This window comes from Triticum urartu, chromosome 4, assembly GCF_003073215.2.
Source record: "Triticum urartu cultivar G1812 chromosome 4, Tu2.1, whole genome shotgun sequence".
Taxonomy (NCBI): domain Eukaryota; kingdom Viridiplantae; phylum Streptophyta; class Magnoliopsida; order Poales; family Poaceae; genus Triticum; species Triticum urartu.
This window is the reverse complement of record NC_053025.1, coordinates 295068655-295095239: the sequence shown is the minus strand read 5'-3', so window position 1 is coordinate 295095239 and position 26585 is coordinate 295068655. Positions and strand designations below refer to the sequence as shown.

General features: G+C 43.5%; 1 protein-coding gene and 1 long non-coding RNA gene across 3 annotated transcripts; both read left to right on the top strand.

The window, feature by feature from the left end:
* The first annotated feature begins 205 nt into the window (after positions 1 to 205).
* Positions 206 to 26378, top strand: LOC125551526 (chromophore lyase CRL, chloroplastic). Of its 2 annotated transcripts, XM_048714782.1 has the most exons (9): positions 206 to 489; positions 623 to 672; positions 1885 to 1945; positions 2048 to 2083; positions 2840 to 2890; positions 13140 to 13232; positions 25524 to 25628; positions 25795 to 25887; positions 25970 to 26378. In XM_048714782.1, the coding sequence occupies exons 1-9, from the start codon at positions 310 to 312 to the stop codon at positions 26108 to 26110; spliced, it is 810 nt and encodes a 269-aa protein (XP_048570739.1). In that variant the 5' UTR covers positions 206 to 309; the 3' UTR covers positions 26111 to 26378. The 2 variants fall into 2 exon arrangements, with proteins under 2 accessions (XP_048570739.1, XP_048570740.1); XM_048714783.1 differs by lacking the exon at positions 13140 to 13232.
* Positions 13239 to 23182, top strand: LOC125551527. Its single transcript, XR_007302768.1, has 2 exons — positions 13239 to 18091; positions 18223 to 23182. It is a non-coding gene; the product is annotated as an uncharacterized LOC125551527 (long non-coding RNA).
* Positions 26379 to 26585: the final 207 nt, after the last annotated feature.

Sequence of the window (26585 nt, the reverse complement as noted above, 5' to 3'; positions counted from 1 at the left end):
GGACGACGGGATCCAATCGTTTACCAGTTAGCCGATGATGTATTATTTAAAAAATAAATAAATTCGGCGTAATATTTCTGCAAATTAATAAAAAATGTATTATTTAAATTTTTTGAGCAAGATAACGAACGCAGTATCTTTTTTGACTGGAAATAATGAACGCAGTATCGCTCCCTCAAAAATAAAAATAAAAATGAACGCAGTATCGCCGTCCACAGAAATACTTTCCCTTTCTCTTTCTTTCTTGATTGATCCTCTTTCGCCTCTGTACCGCGTGTCGGTCCTCGCGAGTTCGCCGTGGAACACCCCATGGGCTCCGGCGAGGACACCCCCGGAGGAACCGGTGGAGGAGTCGGCGGGATAGTCCGGGGTGCGGTGCTGAAGGCGCTCGTCGTCTTCGGCGGCGTTATTCTGATCCGGCGGCTGCGCCGCTCCACCACCCGGTGGGACCACGCCCGCGCCGTCGCCGACGCCCTCTCTGGTGAAAAGGTGAGCCCCCCGCTAGAATTGTAGCCTCCGTTTAGAGTGGCTAAATTTTTGTACTTTTGAGCTAAGGAAAATAACAATAATGTGCCTTGATACATTTCTTGGTTTATATTGCCATGATTGGTTCCATGTGCAGTTCTCGAGGGAGCAGGCGAGGCAGGATCCTGGAAACTATTTCAACCTTAGGTGAAAATTACGCTTCCCATAAGCATTCCGTTTGCACATTAGTTGTTGGGATGTTCGTTTACTTACTTACTTATGAAGCTTTTTATCCCAAACAAGTTGGGGTAGGCTAGATATGAAACCCTTTCACGAGGACTTCCCGGGAGGTCACCTATCCTAGTACTACTCTCGCCCAAATGGGTTTCATACCCAAAAGACTGGCTAGTTTTTACGTTGGCTCGCCAAGCCTATCACAACCCGTAGATATGAAACCCTTTCACGAGGACTTCCCAGGAGTGCGACTTTCTTTTGGGTAGTTGTGGAAGCGGCTTGAGGTGTTCCTGGGTTGTTACTCATTGCTACTTTGTTATGAATTTGCTAAACTTGTGCTTTCCTAATAATGGGGATATGCATAACCGGTTATTCATTCCTATTGTATTGGTACAATTCACGTTGATTTATGAATACATGTGTTTTGAGCATTGTTGTAGATTTTTGATTCATCACCTTATGGTGGTGGTTGCCTTAGTTTTATTTTTTCTTGGGTAGTGCCAAACTGATTGGGGAATCCAGAAATGTTGCCGGGTTCTGGCTGCTGTCCACAACTCCACATAAATGTTGTGTAAAATTACATTACGACGATAAATTTCTAACATAACTTGAAGTGGCAGCTGTAGAGCATTGTCATAGCATCGTGTTTTTCTTGGCCGAGAGCAAGAGTCGAATAACACCCCTAGGCTGCAATACTAATGATAAAACATGTTCTGTTCTGATCTTAACGAACCACAACGTTAGCAAAACCCCAGAGAAAATAGTTCTGTTGTACTCGATGCAAACAACATATTTATTGAGTCATCTTAATAGAGTAGCAAGTTAAAGGCTGGTCTCCTAGAAGTCTTGAAAAACAGTTTTCTCAAAAGTGATTCTCAATCTATGTGTGGTCCAAATAACCACTGTTAAACCATAAGAGGATATCAGGGCACTTCTTCTCTTATGGTACTTTGTTTACTCAAAGTTCTACCAGATGCCTTGGATGAAAATATAGTTTTCTAAACGTGATACCAAAATAAGTTTTGCAAATAAAAATAAATTAGTATCCCATTAGATGTCACATGGTTGAATTAATGTAACTATTCTGCACTTACTTCCTTTGGCATAAGTTTAAATACTTACTATGCTAATCTACCTTCTGTCACCTAAACATCTTGTGTATAACTTGGCCTTCCATTCTTCTAGAATGCTCACTTGCCCTGCAACTGAGATGGTGGATGGTTCTGGAGTGCTCTACTTTGAGCAAGTATGCCCATTGGTCTTATAAATCCTTCAAATTTGTAGCCTCTTCCAGGATTTTTTTTGCGAGTCTCTTCCAGGAACTTCAGTGTCATACTTCCTTTTGCAGGCATTTTGGAGAGCTCCAGAAAAACCTTTCCGACAAGTATGGTAACTTCTAAACTGCGCATCTAAAGATCTTCTTTGGCCACGGTCTAAAAAAAGTCCCATCTAAAGAAAACCTAAACAGTCTCACTCTTTCAAATCAAAGATTGTACTTCATATGCAAATATATGTTGTACCTGGCCATCAATTCTTGAAGTGTTCCTGTACCAACTTAAATTCCTCATATCAAATATATGTTAAATAAGCTTAGGCTATCATCTGCAACCATACGTGTATAAACATATTCTATGTACCATATCATGTCAGTTCATTATTATCCTCTTCTTTTGTATTCTGTGATATCTGATCAAGGGAAATATTTTTCATGTTCCACTCTTTCGATGAGCATCCAAAGCACACCCATAAAATATTTGTCCATTTCATGTTTCTGCTAATACACATCTTTATGGCAACATAAGGTTTTTGTGCGTACTTTGCTCTTGGTATACCTGTCTATTTTGTTTCGCGTTGTAGATGTTGCTTGTCAGTTTGTAGGCAGTGCAGAAGATTTTGCATACTCTGCCACCTGAATACTTTTATAACTGATATGTTTAATTCATTTGACATAATATGATGCAACGCAAACTGAATAATACATTTTGAAAACAGAAACATGGGTGTTAGTGTCAGACAGTAGAACTTCATATACCCATTTGTAGCGTGTTATTCGGATGATTTAACAATGAAGTTCGACTTCAGTTCTTTAGTCTGTTGTTCTTGCATATATGTAACAATTGTAAGTTGCTGGTGCTTGCAGAGATTCTACATGGTAAAGCCATGTCCAAAGGAGATGAAATGTGACGTTGAGGTAAGCTGCATACTTATTTACCGTTAATAAACACGTCTTAGACCTTTTATTATGTGTGTGTCTGTATATATAATATATAGGACAAATGTTTCCTACGACCAGGTGTAGTTACTCCCACTTTTGTTCCGTATGTTCTAGGTAGTATGTATCATACCGGAGTATATATAAGCATAGTATGTAGTATATAAGAATGTTGAGGTAGTATATATACTACTTTTTTGGCAGTATGTACCATATAGTGAGCATACTCCTTTTTATGTACAAATATAATAAAACCTATGGCCCGCTTGCATTTTTTTTCATATAACTCACTTTGGAGTATCTTAGATATAGTTTATGAACATAATAAAAATGATAAAGTAGTATGTATACTATCACATGGTAGCATATGAGACATGGGTTGGGTGTAACTACACCTGATAATAGGATGTATTAAGGCGGATTTTTTGCCTCCCGGTTGCTATGCTAATGCTACCCCCTGGTGGCTAGACCACCCCGTGCTATCCCGGTTGCTATGCATGCCTTGTGATCTGTGTGCACACTATCCTATAGTCTTCCGTATATCGGGATTCAGTTAATGATGCATGCTATTGATCGCACTAATACGATTGCCAGCAGAGCATGTGTCAGACCAGGGGTATCAAAATGTCAGATCATGAATAGTAAACCTTCTAATTCAATCCCATATGTATGAAAATGCTATAGCTTCCTAACTTTCTATAATACTAAAGATGCTGGTTGGTGAGTAAGATGAAGATTCCCTAAAAAATGCCCCATGAACTCAAAAAAGATCCCCTAAAATGGATGCGTGTATACATACTATCAACATCTAATTTTGTTACTACTCATGACGAGTCAACTTTAAGTGTAGTGTGCAGTACAAAGGTGTCAGGTGGTAATGAACTCTATGTTTTTAAAGCGTCCCTAAGGCGACGCCTAGGCGATGCCTAGGCGTCGAAGCGCTCCCCCTCCGCTTTGGAAAATCGACTGCTTTGGACGCCTAGGCGTCCAAAGCGCCCGCCTAGGCGTCGCCTAGGTGCCCCCCCCCTCCCTAAGGTGGTAAGGCGTCGCCTTAAAAACATAGAATGAACTAGTCTAAATGCAATTAGATAATGATAAAGCTATTTTCCGACTGATAGGAATTTAGGGATAGATCCGAACGACTATGTTCGATCGAGTTCCCTCGACTCCAGGTCCCTCCGATTTTCTTTCCCTTCCGCGTCGCTGAACCGTTTTTGTTTTCGTGGGATGAAACCCTCGTACCGGTTTGTGGCCTCCAACCGTTTTTGCATCAGAAAAATAATAATTGCGTTGGTTGGGACTCGATCCCTGGCCGTCTAGTGAAGAGGCCAATGCTTCAGCCCAACTAACCAACTGTCCTTTCCTTCGTAGTTGACTAATGAAATGACCTTCCGCTATTTTAATTAGGCAAGCTTAATGGTCAACGTGCTTCTCCATACAAACAAATCGTGGATCGTAATTCCGAGCCTTTTGTATTTTTGAACTCAAGTCAGCTGGTTTGTTGCATGGCCCAATAACCTATCTCTTGTTTTTGTCAAATCATGTGTTAGGTGACTTTTATTTTGATTTGACGAACACCCAATGCATTTTTCTGGCTCACGTAAGATTTTCATCGGTAACTTATGCGTAAATAGCATCATAATTTACGCTAAAGAGAGATGATAACTTACGCACAAACACCATGCTAACTTTTTAACATGTAAAAAAAGTTGTTGTAACATACACCCAGTTACATTTGTGTAAATACAATGGTAATATGCGCACCACCAACTCGATGACTTACGCAAAAGGCTGAGATAACTTTTGTGACAGAATTTTTTTGTGGAAAAATATATCCTGTTAAATTCGGTGTAAATTTTGCGGTAACTCCATCCTGTGAAGCACGAGCCGGCGTCCCGCTCCGTCCCGTGAAGGAGGAGGCGGCCTCGCCCCGGCACAACCGCGGCGTCCAGATTGGACGCCGCGTGAAGGAGGAGCCGGCCTCGCCCCCGCACCACCTTGGCGTCCAGATTGGGACGCCGGGTCAAGGAGCCGGCGTCCTCGCCACGCAGCTGGTACGGACACATGGACGCGCCATCCTCGCCATCGCTTCACCGCCAAGGAGTTGCTGCCTGCGATCAAGAAGGTGCGGGGCTGCCTCCTCCACTACCTCAAAGGAGGCGCGCGCGGGGTGGTGGTGGTGGTGGTGGGTAGGTGGGTTGATGAAATACACCCCGATAACTTTTGTGCGAATAGCATGATAACTTACGCATCGCAGACCTGATAACTTATGTGCCTCGGTCCTAGTAACTTTAGTGTGGGAAGTGGGCGTAGGGGTGGTTGATAAAATATCCCCTGATAACTTTTATGTGAATAGCATGATAACTCACACATTACAGACTAGATGAATCATGTACCTCGGTCCTGATAACTTTGGCATGGGTGGGAAGGGTTGATGAAATGTAACTTTTGTGTGAATACCATGATAACTCACACATCGCAGACCTGATAACTTATGTGCCTCGGTCCTGATAACTTCGGCGAGGGGGGTGATAAAATATACCCACGGTAACTTTAATGTTAATAGCACGGTAACTCACACATCGCGGACCTGATAACTTATGTACCCCAGTCCCCCAGTCCTGGTAACTTTAGCGGGGGGGGGGGGGGGGGGTGGGTGGTTGATAATATCCCCCTGGTAACTTTTATGTGAATAGCATGGTAACTCACACATCACAGAGTGGGAAGGGGTTGATGAAATATCCCCTTGATAACTTTTGTGTGAATAGCATGGTGACTCACACATCGCAGACCTGATAACTTATGTGCCTCGATCCTGATAACTTCGGTGAAGGGGTTGTTTAAAAACATACCCCCTATAACGTACGTGTAAATAGTTTGGTACTATACACATTGTATACATGATAACTCACGCACAAATACTGTGGTAACTTTAACCTGAGCTGATAAGAAGGTTAGAGAAACCGGTTTTATGCCCCGGTAATATCTGTGTAAACAACATGGCAACGGATGTAGCACATGCGTGATAACTTCCTTAGCCCAGAAGCTGTAACTTTTGATATGAAAGAAGTCGTCGGAACATATCAACATGAGATCTAGTTTCAAAGCTCTCGTCGTGATGATTTTTTTTTGTGAAAATGGTTTTTCGATGGGACCAGCGGTTTGAACTACAAAACATTTTAAAGTTTTGAAATAGGGGAAATCTAGGATAACATCAGCTATTTTGTCCTCTAATTCATTTGCACGCGGGGAGAAAGTTGGAGGACCATTCTTATGCCCTGGTAATTTCTATATAAACAAGATGGTAACTTAGTTATCACAGACGTGATAACTTACTTAGCCTGGTCCTGGTAAGTTTTGACCCAAAAAAAGTCGGCGGAACATATCAACATGGATCTAGTTTCGAAGGTCTCGTCACGACAAAACTTTTATGTGAAAATATTTTTTCAAACGGACTGGCGGTTTGAGCTGCAAAACATTTTAAAGTTCTAAAATAGGGGGGAATCTAGGATGACATCAGCTATTCTATCCTCTAGTTCATTTGCATGTGGAGAGAAGGTTGGTTGACCATTTTTATGCCCGATAATATCTATTTAAAATAAGATGGTAACTTATGTACCACAAACGTGATAACTTACTTAGCTTGGGCGTGGTAACTTTTGACCCAAAAAAAAGTTGTCGGAACATATCAATATGGGATCTAGTTTCGAAGGTCTTGTCGTGACGAATCTTTTATGTGAAAACGGTTTTCCAATCGAAGCAACGGTTTGAGCTACAAAACATTTTGAATTTTAACTTCTAATGAAATCTTTGCAGACATCACCATTTCTGTCTTATGTGCATGCATGCATCTTTTGAAGAGATTGGGTGAGATTGGATTATTTGCCACACTTTATTTAGGGAGTTGATGATTTGCCCTGCTTTGGTTAGAGTTAGATCATTTGCCCCATTTTTCTTCAATCTTTTGGTCATTTGCCCCAGTTTCTGTTTTAATGAATTCTTAATTAGTTTAAGTCAGAAAATGGATGTGGAATGGCCTTTATGCCCCTATGACAGTTTTGCAATTTCTCTGCGTAATCTTCTCTACTTGGTACGACCCCAGCAGATCAATCGATCCATTCACAACTTGTATCCCGTCCTTGTGTTCCTGTGTTAGTTGGAGTTGAAGTTGCCGTGCTATGCCCTGCTCGCCGGAGTCGCTGTAGTCACCTTGGTCACCGGAATCGTCGTTCAGGCCATCACTGATCTGCCTCTTGCTCCAGCTCAAGATTACGCTGCGCCCGTCTCCAGCTCCAGCTCGTGGTCAGCGCCGCCGCTGCTCCCGTACACTCCAGCAGCAACTCTGTTGGAATTAACCATGCGTCCATGTCCGGCTTGGACATGAAGCTAGCTACTACGTACATCCTATGTATCCCCTTGTAACCAAATACGGAGTATCAGATCAGACAAATAAGATAACTGGATCGGTGTTCTGTGTTTTCGCGTGAGTGTCCTGTCCGTTCCTCCGCCGGCGGGTCGCATACGTACGTGAGCTACGTGAGTAGCCTCCAAGAAAATCCATCCACCTGCCTAGCTGCTTCAAAGCCAGCTTCTACATGACTTGCCCTGCCTATGAAAAGCATCGGTGGAGTCAGCTTTGCATGTAGTGTTTGCCCTTTGCGGCTTTGCCGGAGAGTACACGACGAGTCGCTGTGTCGGGAACAGCGCCCCTGGTTGCAGCTTGCCCCCCGGCCCCCTCGTCTGCTCCCAGCGTACGAGGAGAAGAGAAAACATGACGAACAGTTGTCATAGTTCGACCAGGTAGAGGGGCATAAAGGTCATTCCGCATCAATTTTCTGAATTAAACAAATCAAGAATTCATTAAAACAGAAATTAGGGCAAATGATCAAAAGATTAAAGAAAAATGGGGCAAATGATCTAACTCGAACTAAAGCAGGGCAAATCATCAACTCCCCAAATAAAGTGTGGCAAATGATCCAATCGCCCGTGCTTCACGGTATTTTTTCCAATAAAATAGTACAAGATTAGCAAATAAAAGGAAGTAATCTGAATGTTTAGTGTCTAGTGCAGGATTAGCTAGCATGATTAGTAACTAAAGAAGAAAGAATGCATCGTTCGGATCTGTTGCAATATTTCGATCGTTCGGAAGTTAGCAAGGTCCATTAGATAAATGAAAGATTAATTGATGACAAGCCTAAAAGATGCTACATGGATCTCAAAGCCAGATTAGACAAAAGCGGGAGGCCTGATGGCAAAGACATAATAATCATACTACGGTAGCATTATCTTAAGCATGAGCGCAAAATGCTTATTCTACACCCCTAGTAGCACTTCATACAAAATCTAGTAACACAGTGTACAAAATGTAGTAATTCCAAAACAATTTTTTACTATCCAAGTCCGCCATTTACTACATTCTTCCAAAAGTTACTATATTTTGCATGCTATGTTACTATATCTTACACACTTTTTACTAAGGGTCTACGTAGAATAAGTTATTCTACATGCACATTTACTTTAGCATTACACACACACACACACACACACAAAGAAGTTAACCAGCGAACCATTGAATTTTAGCTACAATACGAATGCTTTGAATACCGCTGGATTCGAATCGAACGACGGAGCACGTCCTGACCCAGCAGCTCCTGTTTTTCGAGCGATCGCCGCACCTCCCGCGATCCCCGCTTGGGCTGCCTCTTTCGCTTGGGTTGCCTTCTTTTTTAATCTCGATAAAAAAGGTGCGAAGTAGAGTGTCGAACCTGAGACCTGGTGGCTCAAGTACTATTAGAAGTCCACCCATCAATCACCTAGGAAGGCTCTTTGTTGTGATTATATACATGTTAGATAATTTTTATACCTTCATGTTGAGGTAGGCTACATATTGTAGATCTGATTGCAGTGTTCTTCTGGTGTCATTTCTTTGTATATTTTTTACCTAGAAAAATACTACCAAAATACGCTAGAGGTGTGAGTTGACTTAAACATCAAAGATTAGACCCTACAACCAGCTAGAACACCGTGGTAACTTCTGTGCAAATAGCACGGTGACCTCATAACTTACAAATGTTGTTTAAAAACATACGTGTAAATAGCATGGTAATATACGAACCGTAGACCTGATAACTTAAGTACAAATACAGTGGTAACTTCGACCCATGAAAAAAGTTGGTGAAACCACGGTAATGATGTAGGGTGAAACCCTAGTTCATGATCTTTTCACTTGGAGGGGGGAAAGGGAGCAAATCAAGAGAGGAACACAAGAAGAACACTCAACAGACAAAGATCCAATCACACATATGCTAAATCCACATACATATATGGGGATACAAGGGTCCAAATCCAACACAAGAGGGTAAAAGGAGTACTAGTTCATCCCAATCCTTGAAGGAGAGAGGTCTTGAATCCAACAGGATCTTCCCTAAGAAGGGGTCTTGAATCCACTTGGGGGATCTTCTCGCATGGAGGCCTTGATCTCCATGGGAGAGGTAAGTGGATGAGCAAAACTCAATCTCAAATGAGCTAAACCTTTGCTAACCCTAGCTAGGAGGAGGAGAGGGTCTATATATAGTGTTCCATGAGATGAGAGGGGGGAAGAGGGGATACATGGGCCTCTGGCCCGGTTAGGCACTCGCAGGTGCCGAACATCCGGGCTGGGGGCCGGATGTCCGGGGCTGGGGCCGGATGAGTTGGCCAAACTTCTGTTGCTCTCGGTGGCCTCGGGCCGGATGTCCGGGCTGGTCGGGCCGGATGTCCGGCTCCTGGAGATTCTTCAACGTTGCACTGATGCTGCTGTTGCTAGACTAGGGGCGCCGGAAATCCAGGCCAGGGCCGGATGTCCGGTCGTCGTAGGATTTCAGTGTTCTCCTTCGTCGTGCTTCATCGCCCGTGTACTTGGGGACTTGGTCTTCATTCCGAGCGTCTCCGAGATGGAGATACAGTCCTCGCTGATGGATCGGCAAGTACTCCACGGTCAGCGGCTATGAGCTAACGTTATGGGCCGTTAGAGAGACCTCGACTCTTTCAGGGAAAGGAGGGAGATCGAATGCGAGATGGAGTCCCTGCGTTTGTTCCCTCCCCCTCGGGACGGGTCAACCTACTTTGCCCGCTCAGGCGCTTCCTCATACCTAGGCACACATAGGATTTCCGATTGGGGCAGTAGCCATGTCTCGCACGGTTCGTATGGAAGCTCGTTAAGGAGAGATGTCACCTCGGTCCTGATAGCTCTTGCACGTGCTCGTGTCATTGGTCCACTTGGCACTTGGGGAGACGGAGGAAGGTCCATGGGGATGACCGTAGGATGCTCTGCATCAGGTAACTTGTGTGTAAATAGCAGGTTTTTTACGCACCGCAGATCTGATAACTACGTACAAAACACCGCGGTAATTTTGACCCAAGAAAAAAAGTTGTTGAAACATACCCTGGTAACTTCCGTGTAAATATGATGGGTTTTTATGCGCCGCAGAGCTGAGAGCTGATAACTTACGTACAAACACCATGGTCATTTTGACACTTGGGAAAAAGTTGTTGAAAACATACTCCCATAAACTTTTGTGTAAATAGCATGGTAATACCACAAAGCTGATAACTTATGTAGAAACACCGTGGTAATTTTGACCCAGGAATTTTTTTGTTGAAACATCCCTCGGGTAACTTCTGTATAAAAGGTGTGGTAACTTAATGTACCATAGGCAATTTACGTAGCCCTCGCATGGTAATTCTTGGCCCCCAAAAAAGTGGTTGAAACATACCAATATGGGATCTTGTTTCGAAGGTCCTGTCGCGACAGTTTTAATGGTGAAAACGAATTTTGAATCGGATCGATGATTTGAGCTACAAAACATTTGAATTTTTGAAAAAGGAGTGAATCTAGGCTGACATCAGCTTTTGTTCTCGAGTGCATGCATATGTAGGGAAAAGGTTGGGGGAGCCATTTTTTATAGCCCTGGTAGTTTCAGTGTAAACAACATGATAACTTACGCACCGCAACCGTGATAACTTATGTAGCCCAAGCGTGGTACCTTTGTACTCGAAAAAAAAGTCGTCGGACCATACCAGCCTTACCAAAAAACCCGGCTCGCCCACGGGATTTGGCCACCGTTTGGACTGGCACCAAAAAATTGGCTCACCCAGCCGGCCTGCGATGCCCGTGTGTTATTCTCGCCAATTTGTGGGCACAGCGAGGGCGTGGAAAACGCTAGCCAAATAATTGGCAGCCTGCTCCAAATCACAATCAGATCAAGCACTAATCAACCCAAGTTACTTGTATAAAACATTTGGCAACTCAGCTACTGACAAACCAAATGAAGTCTTAGTGATTTACCAAAATTTGGGCAAGTACATTGGCTACAATCCAAACAATGATAACTTATCAAAATTTTGGTCATGCCCTCACTTTGGTCATGCCAATTTTTTTGGCTGGGCTAGTTGGGGCACAAATCAAACACACCCTTGAAGATCTCGCCATGATTGATTTAATAGTGAAAGCAGATTTTGAATCGGACCGACAGTTTGAACTATAAAACATTTTGAATTTTAGAATTGGAGAGAATATAGGATGACATCATCAGTTGTCTTTTTTGCACGCATGCATATATTAGTAACAAGAAATGGGGAAGGTGCACGTGGGTTGGGAGGAACGTAGCAGAACGATCATTGGTTACTAGAGTCTACACACACACACATAGGAAAAATACATCCTACAACCGGTGGTAGTTACATCCACGTCTCATATTATCATGTGGTAGTATATATACTACTTTATCATTTTAAGTATCTTCATATATTATATCTAAGATTTTCCTAATCGAGCTATATGAAAAAATTGCATGTGAGTCCATAGTTTTTTTTGTATATTTTGAAAATACCTTCTACATACAACATACAAAACTCACGCGAGTGCACTACCACCGGTTGTAGGAAAAAAATTGAGGACTAATTTCCTATACTCGTGTGAGTATGTACTCCCACATTCAAATACACCTCTTGAACAAACATATTATATTACCTCTTTATCATTCTCAATATGCCTTATTAATTATTCTAACACTAGAGGATACCTCGCTTGTTGCTGCAGGAATCGATTTATGAAAATTTGGGTTGCTAACATATGACTTATTATATCTGATTATGTAGAGTTGCAAAATATATATTGAACATAAGTAGAATAATTGAATGGAAAATGTTTTTTCATGCATGGTTGAATGTTGTGGTGAGTCTTTCTCTATGCATGATTGCATGTTGAGGTGAGCCTCATTCCATTCATAATTGTATGGTGAGGTGGCATGCTTGCATGTTGAGGTAAATAAATTAGTGGGGATCACTCTTTTATGAAAAAATATCGTCGAAGCCCTTGATTTATGCAGTATACAAGTTTTACGTACAACAATGCAATTGTTTATGTATTTCACAAATATAGTAAAAACAATGGGCTCGCTTGCAATTTTCCATGTAGCTCACTTTGGAGCATCTTATTTTAGATATAGTATATGAACATAGTAAAAATGATAAATACTACTACATGGTAATATATGAGACGTGGGTGTAACTACACCTGGTTGTAGGATGTAACATACACATGGTAAAATCGTGTCTATCAATGCTGTCTAATCGTGGGCTCTGCCCGCTGCGCGAGCCGCTCGACTAATCCTGCCTCACCTTAAGATAACTAAGTGTCCTGGTAATCTAGTTACAGCCCTGTACAACTCCTCGCCCAGTTGCTGCTCGTAATATAATTAATCATTTTGGTAATCTAGTTGCTACCTGCTGCCCGACTCCTTGCCCTGCTTCTGCTTGTAATATAATTAGTCTGCCTTCTGCCCAACTCCTTGCCTCGCTGCTGCTCGTAATATAATTAATGATTCTGGTAATCTAGTTACTGGCTGCTGCAAAACTCCTAACCCTGCTCATTGGTGATCGTAATATAATCAATCGTTCTGGTAATCACCGGCTGCGCACAACTTCGCCCTACCAAATTAGCCAACCCGTTTTTCTTTTTTTATTAAATGGTGGTAAAATAATTTAAAACATAGTAGTACTCTGATTTGATACGAGCCAACAAGACTTGCTTTTGGCCATTTAATAACTGTAATTTGAATCTTGGATGACATTTGCCCAACAAATTTGAATGTTTGGTTTCAATAAAAGCAGTACAATGGCATTTGAAGTACCTTTAATTCAACCATGCTTTGTTGAGATAACATTTTGAATTATCCTCATTGGACAGTTGAGTTCTTATGCAATTAGAGATGTTGAAGAGTACAAGAATTTCTGTGACCGACCAAAAGATCAGAGGCCGCAGCCAGAAGAAGTAATTGCGGTATGTCTTGTTTCCGATGAAACCATACTTTCCAGGACACCCACTTATGGGACATCCCCTTTACTTTAATTTCTGATGTGGAATTTTAATTCATCTTGCCCATGAATCCATGTCATGGTGGGTTCTAATGTAGTGATATAATGGATGAACTAGCTTGGTGTTTGTAAGTTAAAATATTTTATAATCTGCAATCTATGTTTTCAAGGCGTCCAGGCGCTTTAAGGCGCTGGGGGGGCGCCTCAACGCCTAGGCGCTCAAAGCGCGAGGCGAGGCGACGCCTTAGACACTTATTATTAGGCGCTAGGGGTACTAATATGGCAGCCATGAGTGGACATGTAACTGATTCATACCTTGAATTTCCTGGTTGTTGAGCCCACATAGCATCCATTCCTCCCATCTTGTTTCCCATTTCTGCCTTCCACAATAGAAATCTGCATAAAGATGAACATATATCATATATGGTTAAAACTAGACTTAATAATTAATAGATCACCATTGGTAAAAAACAGAGTAAATGACAGAAAAAGTGCAAAACAAGATGACAAACATGAGTGCATTACATATTACATAAACTAGGTCCACAACACAATAAATTAGGTTCACAAGTTCACAACATAAATTAGGTTCCAAACAGGCAAACACATGATCATAAGCAAGGCTGGCCACACTCAATTCTCAATAGCCATCATCGAACTCATCCATGATAGCATTTGTGTTGTCTTCGCCATCTTGGTCAGCACTAGTTGGATCTTCATCATCATCGGTCACATCAACATCATCTTGAAGAAAGTCTGAATCATCATCCTCTCCATTGGGGATACTTGATTGTTGTTCTTGGTCATCCTCTTCGTCATCTTCATGAAGAAATGTTGGTGACGGAGCAGCCCTTTTGCGCTGCCTTTGGTACTGGACATTAACATTTGAGGCCCCCCTTGCCATGGTGCTAGCTCTAGGAAAGTTGCGACCTTGCAGCGACGAACTTGCACCAACAGCCTCATCAACAAGCTCCCATGAAATGTCATCGGGACACCCTCGAGCACCTTGGGGTGGAGATATTGTTGGGTCAACCCACTCATTGCCCCAATCAAAATCCTCAATGACTAGAGGGTCATAGTTATTGCCACCCATCTTCTCACGCCTCTTTTGAAACCTATCCAAGTTCTTCCGGTTGTATGATACAAAGACATTGTCATTCAAGAGTCGGTGTTGTAACCGGTTCCTTTTCTTGGTATGGATCTACAAATAGCAAATAGAGTGAATAAATAAGTTGCTGAGATTACTTGCTGAAAGCCTGAAACTAACTTCCTCTTGATGAAATAAAGACAAAGAAGTTACTCACATGTTCAAATGCGCTCCAATTCCTCTCACAACCGGATGATGAAGCACAAAGACTAACAGTACGCTTTGCAAACCTTTGTAGCTCAACTGCCCGACCAGCATATGAACGCCACCAATCAACTAAAATGGTAAAATAAACACACACATGCATTAGGAGTTTGTACTTTGTACAGAAAATAACATGCTGAAATTAACTTGCTTGTTGCTGAAATTAACTTTAGTTCACTTACGAGGGTTTTTTCCGACCATGTTATCGATTGCCATCTGATTAGCAAAGGGTCCTCTCTTGTCCTCATAGTCAACGGCTTGTGCATCAATCTTGTTGCGAGTATTGACATCAAGTACTGTTCGTGCAAGGACATCATTAAAACAACTTCTTAGCTCACCAATTAGGGCATCATCACCACTCTCAACAATAGAGAAGTATTTTCCAGGGTTCAAAAACAAAGCAGCCCCATATAATGGATGGTCCATTTGATTCTCCCAACGTTTGTCAACAATGTCAATGATCTTCTTGAGCAAAGCTTGCTTGTTTTGGTGGGGAAAACCTTGATTGATCTTCTCCTTTGCAAACCTCATTAATGCTGTCATTTCTGGCATGGCAGGAATCTCATCACCATCCGCTACCCTAAGCACTCGAAGTAGTGGACCTGAAGCTCTAAGCAAGGTTTACAAGTCGACAAGTCGACGAGTCGTTCTGAGGTAGAGACTCATAGACTAATCGAGACTAGTCTAGACTAGTGCTAGACTAGTCGACATGGTACTGTAGTACTCAGCTACTAATACCTAGTGGTAGTATGTAGTATATACTAACAGTACAGTATGCAATAAAACCAGCCACTGTCTAAATCATTGAGCTATGCAGTGTTCTGGGCCCAAGTGGGTATGGAATGGGACCAGCCACTGTCTAAATACTAGCCCAGCACCACGCATCACCCCCCAGCTGGCCCATTTGGGCCCAAATGGCCAGCCTACTTAGCCCCCAGCCACTGGAACCCTAGCTCCCGACCTCTCCAATCGCCGCCGCCAGCGCCATCACGCACGAGAGCACGCGCGCACGCGACCCGCGCCTCCTGCCGCCTTCCGCCGGTCCCGGCCGCTGCCGCCGGCGAGCCCGCCGACCACCGCCATGCCTCCTCCTTTCCTCTCCTCTCTCTCTCCCTTCCTTCTCTCCCGTCTCAAGGCCGCGTGCCCCTACGGGTCACGGCCATGGCCGCCGCCTGAGCATGAGCTCCGGCCGGCCGCCGCACCTGGCTGCGCCATCCGCCGTCCCTGCGGTGGGTGGTGCGGTGGGTGGCGGCGGCGGCGGCAGGGCAGTGGGTGCTGGCGGCGCCTCGTCCCAGCTGAGGCAGCTCTCTTTTTTGAGTCGCTCGACTCATATATGTCGACTAGTCCAGACTAGTCGTCGACTAGTCCATCCACGGCTCGACTCGTATTTGTAGTCTACACGAGAAAATGAGTCGACATCCACTCTGCGACTCGTAGACTAGTCGAGCGACTAGTCTAGACTAGTCGTTCGACTCGTAATCACTGGCTCTAAGGCAGTCCTCAATTGCATGCCACCAATCTGCTGAAAGCACAATGTCTTGCACATTCAAACCGGCTGCAGTTTTCGCCAATTTGTTTCCGACCCATGCTTGACATGTAAATAGACTCCTCAATGCTTGCTTGTGCTTGACCAAACTCTTAAGAGCAAGAATGGATGTGGCAAAGCGAGTGGCTGCGGGTCTCACAAGATCCAGCCCACCCGTTGCCTTCCTCATTAGACTAAGAATTCTGCCATGCCTATAGATGAAAGTGGTGACTCGTCTACCCCGTGCAATAGGCTTCTTAAATGCCTTTAGCTTCCCTATATCTTCCAACATTAGGTCCAAGCAATGGCATGCACATGGACTCCAATATAGTGTAGGAATCCTTTCCATTAGTATCTTGCCCGCTGCCTTGTAGTTCGCACCATTGTCGGTGACAACTTGGACAACATACTCTTTACCGACATCCTCGATTCTCTTCTCTAGCAAATCTGCTATCATCCGAGCATCTTGGCATTCACTTGATGCATCAACCGACTCCAAGAAGTAAGTGCCCGCCGGGCTGTTTACAAGGAAGTTGATCAAGTGGCGTCCCCTTTTATCAGACCAGCCATCTGACATTAGTGTGCAGCCATATTGCTTCCATGCTACCTCGTGCGTCACCCTCAACTTTTTTGTTTCCTTGACACAATCCCTAAGCAATGGCTCCCGCAGCTCATGAGGAGAAGGAGGCTTGTAACCCGGGCCATATTGACAAGAGGCTTCTATTGCAATCTGGAATTGCCTAGAGCTTGCAACATTGAAAAGAATGCCACACTCATAGAAAAACAATGCCCACTGCATACTCACATAGTGCCTCTCTTCCGGTGTTTTTGTGCTGGACTCCATGGTGCTTTGAGAGCAACCGGAGCGTCTTTCATCGACAACATCCTCAGGTTTTTTCCTAAGCATGGAAACAATTGACTTGGTTGCAACAGATTGAAACTTTTTGCCTGACATTTTTACTGCAAAGGCTTTCTTGTTCTTCTTGGCTGCTGTCCCTGAACTTGGTCTTGTAGCGAAGCCTTGAACTGCTGCTGCATTAGTGGAGCTTTGAACTGTCCCTGCTGCATCTACCTCCACTACTACATCATCATCATCATCTGGCTGTCCTATGTTTCTCCTATTCTTTTCCAAATATTCTAACATCTCCCTCCTAAGCTGTGTGGTAGCCTTTGGACAACCTGTTGCATCCCCACCAGTGCCAGCAAGATGCTCTTTGTGTCTCTTGATCCCTCCTTTAGTTATCTTGCCACAAAGATTGCACACAACATTATTGATGTTGCCAGGTTTCAACCAATACCCATAATTCCAGCCTGGATCATTTGACCTCCGTGGCCTGCGTTCTGGATCTTCCATTGGATCATAAGCATCACCACCCCCATTAGCTCCTGCATCTGCCATTGTGGGACTGCAAAGTGCAAAGTGCAAACAATTAACAATATAATAGAGGGCACAGCCGCAGAGGACAAACAGCTACTATTCTAATAATAAGCTAGTATAAAGAAGATCCACTAACCTACTATTCTAATCAGCTAACAAGGACAATCAGCAACTATTTTAATCACAACTTGCAGCTTACACTACTATAATAGAGGGCAGTGGGCAGAGGGCAGAGGCACAAGCAGCACATCTACACATGCATATACTAAACAGAGGGTTTAGAGGCAAGGCAGTGAGGCACAAGCAGCAGCAGCACCATCAGAAAACATGGGCAGGTGAGGGGAAAAGAGAGGCAGAGAGGAGCCGTACCTTGGGAGAGGGCCACCGTCGGCGGAGGAGATTGGCCGGAGAGGGGGAGGGCCGGCGGAGATGGATCTTGGCCGGAGAGGGGAAGGGCCTGCGGAGGAGGAGCTTGGCCGGAGAGGGGGAGGCCGGCGGAGGAGCGGATCTGGGCCGGCGGCGTGAGAGGAGAGAGCTCCTCTCTCTTTTCCCCTTGATTTGGAGTCACGGGTGTGTTCCCCTCTCTCTCCTGCCTCTGTTTACCCCCTCTCTCCCGCCCAATTTCTCTTCCCTCCCGCCAATTCCTCTTTCTGGCGCGCGCCAGCTGCTGGTTCCCGCTCAACCTGCCCACGCATGTCCAGGGCGTCCAAAATCAACTAAAGCGGCGCCTTATCCGCCTAGGCGATGCCTTGGACGCCTCAACAGCACAAGGCGGACGCCTTAGATAGAAAACTAAGGCGACGATGACGCCTTGACGTCCCCGAGCGCTCTGACGCCTAGGCGACGCCTTGAAAACATAGTCTGCAATACTCATTGGCACTCTTGAGACTACTTTACCCACTTTACCCTCTCTTCCAATTTGTGTTCATCAACCTAGTTGTAGAGTCATTATGTCATATTAGCGTTCTTTGTTGTTGAGCTTAGACAAACTATTTCATTGGATTGCGAATTTGTCAGCAACATGGGAAACGGGGTCCCCCGTGCCTACTGGAGATGGGCCTAGCTTTATGTCTAATACTTAAAGAAAGAGAGAAAACCATACTCGGGGCCTCCCAAGCATGAAGAGACTGGCAATCACAGGGAATCTGTAGTGTTTCCCAAGATGGGAATTGGGACTGCTAGATTCTCTTCCCATTTGTGTTCATCAACCTAGTTTGTAGTTTCATTATGTCATATTAGCGTTCTTTGTTGTTGAGCTTAGACAAACTATTTCATTGGATTGCGAATTTGTCAGCAACATGGGAAACGGGGTTCCCCGTGCCTACTGGAGATGGGCCTAGCTTTATGTCTAATACTTAAAGAAAGAGAGAAAACCATACTCGGGGCCTCCCAAGCATGAAGACACTGACAATCACAGGGAATCTGTAGAGTTGGTCGGGATCCTCCCGATCAACTACCCTCCCCCGAGCAACTGATCCTCGCCTGCCGATCGTTTAAGGGGCCCACAAGTTGGCAAAAGATCAAGCACATGCTTGGTCACTTCTCTTCGGGCTTTCCGTGAGACCCGAGGCCACAAGCACATTAATAGCTATGCCTGCATGTCTATGCAACCTACGGTTCATAAGTTATGATGATTCTGAACAGTAAGTCGGTTCGCTCCGAACCGAGGTGATATAGCCTGCCGCGTATCATGAGCGCAGGTCATTTTTTTTTACTATCAACATGCTGGATGTAGCTTGTCTCTTCGGCTGTCTCCCGCTGGCAAGTTGGACCTGGCGAGCTGTGTACGGTTGGAGAGGTTTGACTCGTCAACACGACCTACTCCCACTGCCCTATCCTCTAACGGACCCGCGTGGGCTGCACAGGCTAGGTCGCCCAAGATCGATAGTGGCTTGGTTTGTAACAGGATATTGTGGTCCCCCCAGGCCCTATATAAGAGGAGGACCAAGGCAGTCCAATGGTTGTCGCACTCGCATCGCTGGCGAATTTCGGAGGAAAGGTTGGAGTCCTTTAGTAAAAGTTTCTCCAATATTTGTCTGAAGGTTGTATCTGAAGTATAGCTTGCTGCCACTTCCTGTGACCGTCACAGGAATGATTTGAGAAATTGCCATTAATGAACAACATTTCCTTGATAAGGCACCAGCTACTCTGTTAAGGGCGCCTTTCTTGTATTGTATTCTGAAACCAAATTCTAGCAACTTCATCACGAGCTTATGGTTTGCTTAGCACCTATAGCTCGTACCTCTGCTTGCAGTGTTGTTATGTCTGATCTGACAGACTGTGTTTCCTTGTGGTTCTCAAAGACCTCGGATCGCATGCCCAGGAGATCTTGTAGTTCCCCGTCATCATTTCCCACCTTGCTCCTCCCCATCTGGATCTGGCCTTCAGGAGAGAGAATTTCACATCAGAACTAGTCCAGCAACTGGATCTCCCACACCAGATCTCGTTGTCGAACTGCGCTGCCGACAAAGTGGTGTACTAAAGCAGCACAAGGTTGTGGAGGAACAACTTACAAAGTATACAACGCGAGTGTTGATGGAACTACTTCTATGTGCTGCGCTAGATATCGTTCTAGAGGCGGAAACAGGCTAATGTGGCAGCAGGAGTTCAATCCAAATTTCCTAGAGCACAAGATCTACTCCAAGATCTTAGATAAGAACATCAAGTTCTACTATAGGTAGTGGGGGTACATAGTATGCTTACAAACTAGAGGTGAGGACCTCTATTTATAGGGCTTTGGGAAGCCTTCACATCTCACTTCTACTTATAGCTAGAACACCCTAGAAAACATTACTTAAGATTCATCATTGTACTCATAGCTACTCGTAGCTAGAAGACTCTAGAAAACAGTAGCCAGGGTTAAGAAAAGAAAAGAAATACTAGACTAGACACTAGAGTAGAAGTATATAGAAGTAGCCAAACAGATTTGACATCTGACTTCATTTTTCCTTTCCTCATCTATTGTTCCTCATCATTCTCCATTGATTGTTTGTAACTCGACCTTGAGTTATCTTCAGAGCCCTTCTTCTGGGTGGAGTCAAGTCCGCAACAATGAAAGTGTTGGATATACCCATGTCGCTTGGAAGATCTGTCACGCAGGCATTATTATTTATCTTCCTCATAATAGAGAAGGGCCCATACCCTCGCTGCCTAAGCTTCCCTTTAACACCTAAAGGCAGCCTCTCTTTTCGGAGGTAGACCATCACCTTATCATCAACTTGGAATGTTTTCGGCCTCCTTTTGCAGTCAGCAAGTTGTTTATATTTCTGATTTTGTGCATCCAAAACACCACAAATTTCTTAAAAATAACTCAGTGTAATTACCAATAAAGGGCAATGCTGATTTTGAGTTTTCCCTTGATGGTAGCTTCACCACGTCCACCGTATTTGTTGGAACTTTAGTGTAAACAATAGAAAAAAGACTCCTTCCTGTGGACCTATGCTTAGAGCTGTTGTAGGAGAACTCGGCAAAAAGCTAAATCCCATTGTCCCTTCATGTCTCCACAAATGCAAAGGATCAGATTACCCAAAAACTTGTTCACCACTTCCGTTTGTCCATCTGCTTGTGAATGGGCAGTGCTAGAATTTTTTAATTCAGTGTTGAATTGCTTCCACAAAGTGAGCCAAAATGCAGCAAGAAACTTGCTATCATGGTCTAAGACGATGAATCTTGCAACTCCATGAAGTCCGACAGCTTCTCAAAAGAATTGGTTTGCCACATGATGATCCATCTTAGAGAATCTGTCCAGAACAACAGACACCACATCACTCCCTCGTCTTATTGTTGGCAAACCCAAGACGAAGTCCATAGAGGTATCCTCCCACGGAGCAACAGGAACAGGCAAAAGCATGTATAACCCTATATTCTTTACTTGGAACTTGGTCTTTGCAGTTTTGACATATGGGGCACCGTTGAACAAACTTTTGAGCATCTCTTTTGTGTTGTGGCCAAAAGTAACAAGCCTTCAGGTTAGTGATAGTCTTGTCGCGTCCAACATGGCCACTAAGATCACTTGAACACTTGAACGGAGCTCTCTAATTAGTTTGTCATATAGAGAACTCCTTGGGATGCACAAACGATCATTTTTTAAGAGATAGCCATCTTGCACCAAATAGTCATCACATAATGGTTGGCCCGTGCTGTGCTTTACCCAAACATGGCCAAAGTCTTCACCATCCTCATACAATTCCTTTATTTGATCCATGCCTGGATGTTTAACCTCAAAAAAAGTCAAGAGGCATGCATGACGACTCAACGCATCGACCATTCGGTTAGTTGTTCCAGATTTATGCACGATGAGGTAGTTAAACCTCTCCAAATATGTTGCCCATCTTGCTAGCATGCGCTCAACATGCTTTTGATTTCTGAAATGTTTCAAGGATTGATGGTCACTGTAAACAATGAACTCTTTAGGCGGCAAATAGACTTCCCAAGTTTTCAAAGCTCTGAAAATGACATACAATTCTTGCTGATAAGTACTCTTCTGCCTTGGTTCGCTTAATTTCTCACCGAAGAAAGCAATAGGCTTCCTTCTTGAGAGAGAACAACACCAATGCGTACTCCACTTGCATCACACTCCAACTCAAAAGTCTTATTAAAATGCGATAACACCACGACAGGAGCTTGTGAGAGTTTTTGCTTGATCTCATTGAAACTAGTTTCGGCCGCTTTCGTCTATTGGAACTTTCCTTTCTTCAAACACCTGGTAATTGGTGCCATGATAGTGCTGAAATTCCTCTTAAATCGCCTATAGAAAGTTATAAGGCCATGAAAACTTCTTACCTCAGAAATGGTCTTTGGAGTTATCCATTCTCGGTCTCGGTAATTGGTGCCATGATAGTGTGCTGAAATTCTTCACAGATCGCCTATAGAAAGTTGCAAGGCCATGAAAATTGCTTACCTCATAAATGGTCTTCGGAGTTGGTCATTCTCAGATTGCTTCAACCTTAAAATTATCAACACGATTACCGTCACATGTTATGTCAAATCCTAGGGAAAGAAGTTGTGTTTGCAGGAAAACACATTTCTTCAAGTTGACGTAGAGCTCATTTTCCTTTAGTACTCTTGGCACCTTCCGAATGTGATCTAAGTGTTTATCCTCATCCTTGCTATAGATCAAGATGTCATCAAAATAAACCGCAACAAAGTGGGATAAGAAGGGCCAAAGGACTTGGTTCATCAAATGCATGAATGTACTTGGTGGATTTGAGAGTTTGAATGCCATGACTAGCCATTCAAAAAACCTTTCCATTCATCTCCGGATCTGATGCGAATTTGATGATATCCGCTTCTAAAATCTAGCTTTGTGAACACTCTTGCTCCACTAAGCTGATTCAACATATCATCCGGACAGGGAATAGGGAACCTGTACCTTACAGTGATCTTGTTGATGTCTTTACTGTCCACACGCATGCAGCAAGATCCATCTTTCTTTGGCGTGAGTAGGGCTCGTACATCACATGGGCTAATACTTTCTTGAATGTGTCCTTTTTGCAGCAATTCCTCCACTTTCTCCTTCAATATGTCATGCTCTTTTGGGATCATTCGGTAGTGTGGAAGATTAGGAAGACTTGCTCCCGGAATTAAGTCAATTCTATGTTGAAATCCTCTCATTGGTGGCAGGCCTTGTGGCTCTCCAAGTATTTTCTGAAATTCTGCTAATAGGCCACATACCTCCGTTGGAATTTCGACAACCTGATGCTCTTCTCCTTTTACAATAGGCCACGTACCTCTGAAATTCTGCTAATAGGCCACGTACCTCCGTTGAAATTCTGCTAATAGGCCACTATGAATTTCCCTTCCCTTTATGTGTACTTGTGTAGTAAGTATCCACATCAAATTGCCAAGGTCTCCCAAGAAGAACATGGCTGGCACCCATGTCAACCACATCACAACCACTCTCTCTTTTCAATGGAATGAAACGTGGGTCCCCTGCGTTTTCTCGAAAAAAAATGCTTGCCCAAAGAAAGTGGCAGGTTGGATTGTTTGGTGATCCTTATATTCACTCCTTGATCCACCCAATAATGTAGCGATTTAGATGATCATGAGTTTCAAGCTTTAAATGGTTCACCAAATTCTGTGAGATAAGATTCTCGCAGCTGCAACTATCAGTTACTAATCTGCATACCTTGCCATTCATAGTGCATTTGCTCTCAAATATTTCCTTCCGTTTTGTGTCGTCAGGTTGTGGTGTGGAACATAGGAGACGCTGAATCACACATACCACCCCTTCACCTTCTTCTTGATAAACCTCTTATCCCTCTACATCTTCAGATTTGTATTCCTCATTGTCTTCACCATCATGGATAGTTGTGTTAACATATTTCCTTAGTGGGCAACCGCTGGATATGTATCCCTCTTCACCACATTTATAGTCTAGTTTGCTCCGGGATGGGTTGTTTTGCCTTTGGTGGAGCGGTCTTTTCTTCCACTCTATTAGTGTGACTTCTAGACGAGCCTTCGGTACGAGGATATGGAGGATATGTGCCCTTAGTTGTCTTTCTCACAAACCTCTTGGCCTTTAAGGCTAGAGCTTGTGCTTGACAATGGATCAGATTTGCTGCATCATCAATCGATCTTGAATAGGATCAGTGAGACCATTGATATACCTTGCAACTTGTTGATCTTTAGTTTCGGCAAGGTTGCGCCTCACTTGTAGCCTTAAAAACTCCTCCATGTAATCTGAAACAGCCCTATTTGCTTGGGCGCAATTTTGAAACTGAATAAACATGATCTGCTCATAATCAGCAATCTCTCATTCAAAAGACTCTTCATTCACCGCCAAGTTCTCACACGACGTTCTCCTCTCAGGCTGTGTTCTTCTTGAAGGCGATGCCAGCATGCACTGGCTCCTCCTTTCAACTTGTAGGCGACCAAAGAAACTCTACGATCTTCTGGAATCTCGACCTCAAAGAAAGTCTCCACTTCATATAACCAATCAAGGCACCCTTCAATATCAACATTTCCATTAAAAGTTGGGATCTCAGCTTTCACCTTTTCTTTATCCCTTGCATATATAGGGTTGGGTACTCTCTGATATGCATAGAGAATAGGTTCTTCAAGGGCATCATCATATTCTTCACCTTCAAAAGCTTCAACATAAATTGGCCTTCTTGAAGCACACTGAACTGCACATTTTTGTGGTAGTCAATAGTCTTGCTCCAAGATTACCTCCTCTTCTTCCCTGTCGAACATCTTCTTCATCCTTGATGAATTTTCTTCGTTGGCAGCATCCATCTCTTCTCCAATTGCTTCATTGCTTGCTGCAGCTACATTCTCAAAGAGAACAACAAGAACTAGCCACCTGAAGCGGCACAAGGTTGTGGAGGAGCAACTACACCTTACTGCTACAATGTGTACAACACAAGTGTTGAAGGAACCATTTCGATGTGCCGCGCTAGATATCGCTCTAGAGGCGGAGATAGGGCTGATATGGCAGCAAGAGTTAAATCCAAAATTCCTAGAGCACAAGATCTAGTCCAAGATCTTAGATAATAACGCCAAGTTCTACTATAGGTAGTGGGGTACATAGTCTGCCTACAAACTAGGGGTAGCTAGAACACTCTAAACTAATTCTGTGGAGAAATTGGAAGATAATTGGCCAAATCAAGGGATGAGATCTATATTGAAACGTATATGAAGTATGTGTTCATGGCCACATGGCCGGAATAAAAGGGGAATAATTCTCAATGCCCAGCTCAGCCACAACCCGGCTGTTATATAGGTTAAGAATTAACCATAGATGACAGTAAACAGTAACTTGTCTTAAATGATCCCGCCGTCAAGTGAGGTTTAACCTGAGCGAAGCTAGCCGTCCGATTCCACGAAGCGTTTTCGGAAGCGATACAGTTAACTGAAGAAACATGACAGTTTGTCAGGCTCATGTTCTGACAATGTGGTCACACATCCCAGCTTGTTTTTTCTTTTGACGGGGTTTTTTCTTACGGTGATCCTAGCTTGTGGCATATACAACTGTCCTTGCACTCAAGTATTTCGTGTTCAGGATATCGCAGAGCATTTGACCACCATACACTTATCACGATGTGAACGTGGAAAACGCTGCTTATATGAAGGATCAACCCCACCGGGAGGTTTTCCCAACAGTTGGGTAAGCTACTTATTCTCCATTCTGAATCTACATGCCTAGTCTTCTTCCTGACCAAGAATAATTTGAAATTGCCCTTTTTATTTTTATATCAATTCACACCTAGGGATTGTCCTCTTATGCAATGCTTAGCTATGTTGATTCCATCTGAAGATTAATCTTTTGACAGAGCGGTGCAGCATATTGTACATCTGATCTGTCCATTCATAAGAATGGTGAAATACACATTTGGGACAAGGGTTTTGACGACTATGGGAGCCAGGTAGGCTTCCTATGTTTTGACTTGCTATGCCTGTGAAAAAAGAGAGGAATATTATTTTGATGCATTGCCCACTTATGCTCAGGTTTGGGGAACCAAGGCTGGCCCTTACGAGTTTAAGCCTGCTCCCAAGTCCAATTATGATGACATGTTCTCACCTTTAAATTTCTCTGCCCCCTTGTCACTAGAGAAGATGGAAAGATCATATGCAATTGATGACCAGTAGATGAGCATTGTTAATACATTTTATTGTTAGAGAACACCATAAGAATATCATGTGTTTATATATTTTGACAGTATCTCTGATCATCAACAAATGGTAATTCTGTGGGTGAACACTTGCAATGCCTGACAACATAGTGAGATATAACAATTGTCATATTGCAGCTAACATGAGTTATGTAAGCAGACGGAGCATTAATTCTAATGTTCGTTAGATGGAGATGCTTGTTAGATAGTGTCTACAATTTCTGTAATTAATATCTTTTACAGCTCGTTTGGCTCCCCTGATTTCATTTCATTTCTGTCTCTTTCAACATTTCATTTGGCTGAATCCAGATTCCAAATCCAAATTTCATGTTTGACTGGCACTAGGATTTTGAGGTGAAATCCTTACCAACACCAAAATGAGCAAGAATATAACATTGAACCTCAACTATTCATACTTACAGCAATGTTCATGCATTAAACTGAACCATGCC

Coding starts and splice junctions, on each gene's coding strand:
- LOC125551526 (XM_048714782.1), top strand. CDS start 310: ATGGGCTCCGGCGAGGACACCCCCGGAGGAACCGGTGGAGGAGTCGGC. Junction 1,946..2,047: donor GAGTGCTCTACTTTGAGCAA/GTATGCCCATTG, acceptor TTCCTTTTGCAG/GCATTTTGGAGAGCTCCAGA. Junction 2,084..2,839: donor CAGAAAAACCTTTCCGACAA/GTATGGTAACTT, acceptor TGGTGCTTGCAG/AGATTCTACATGGTAAAGCC.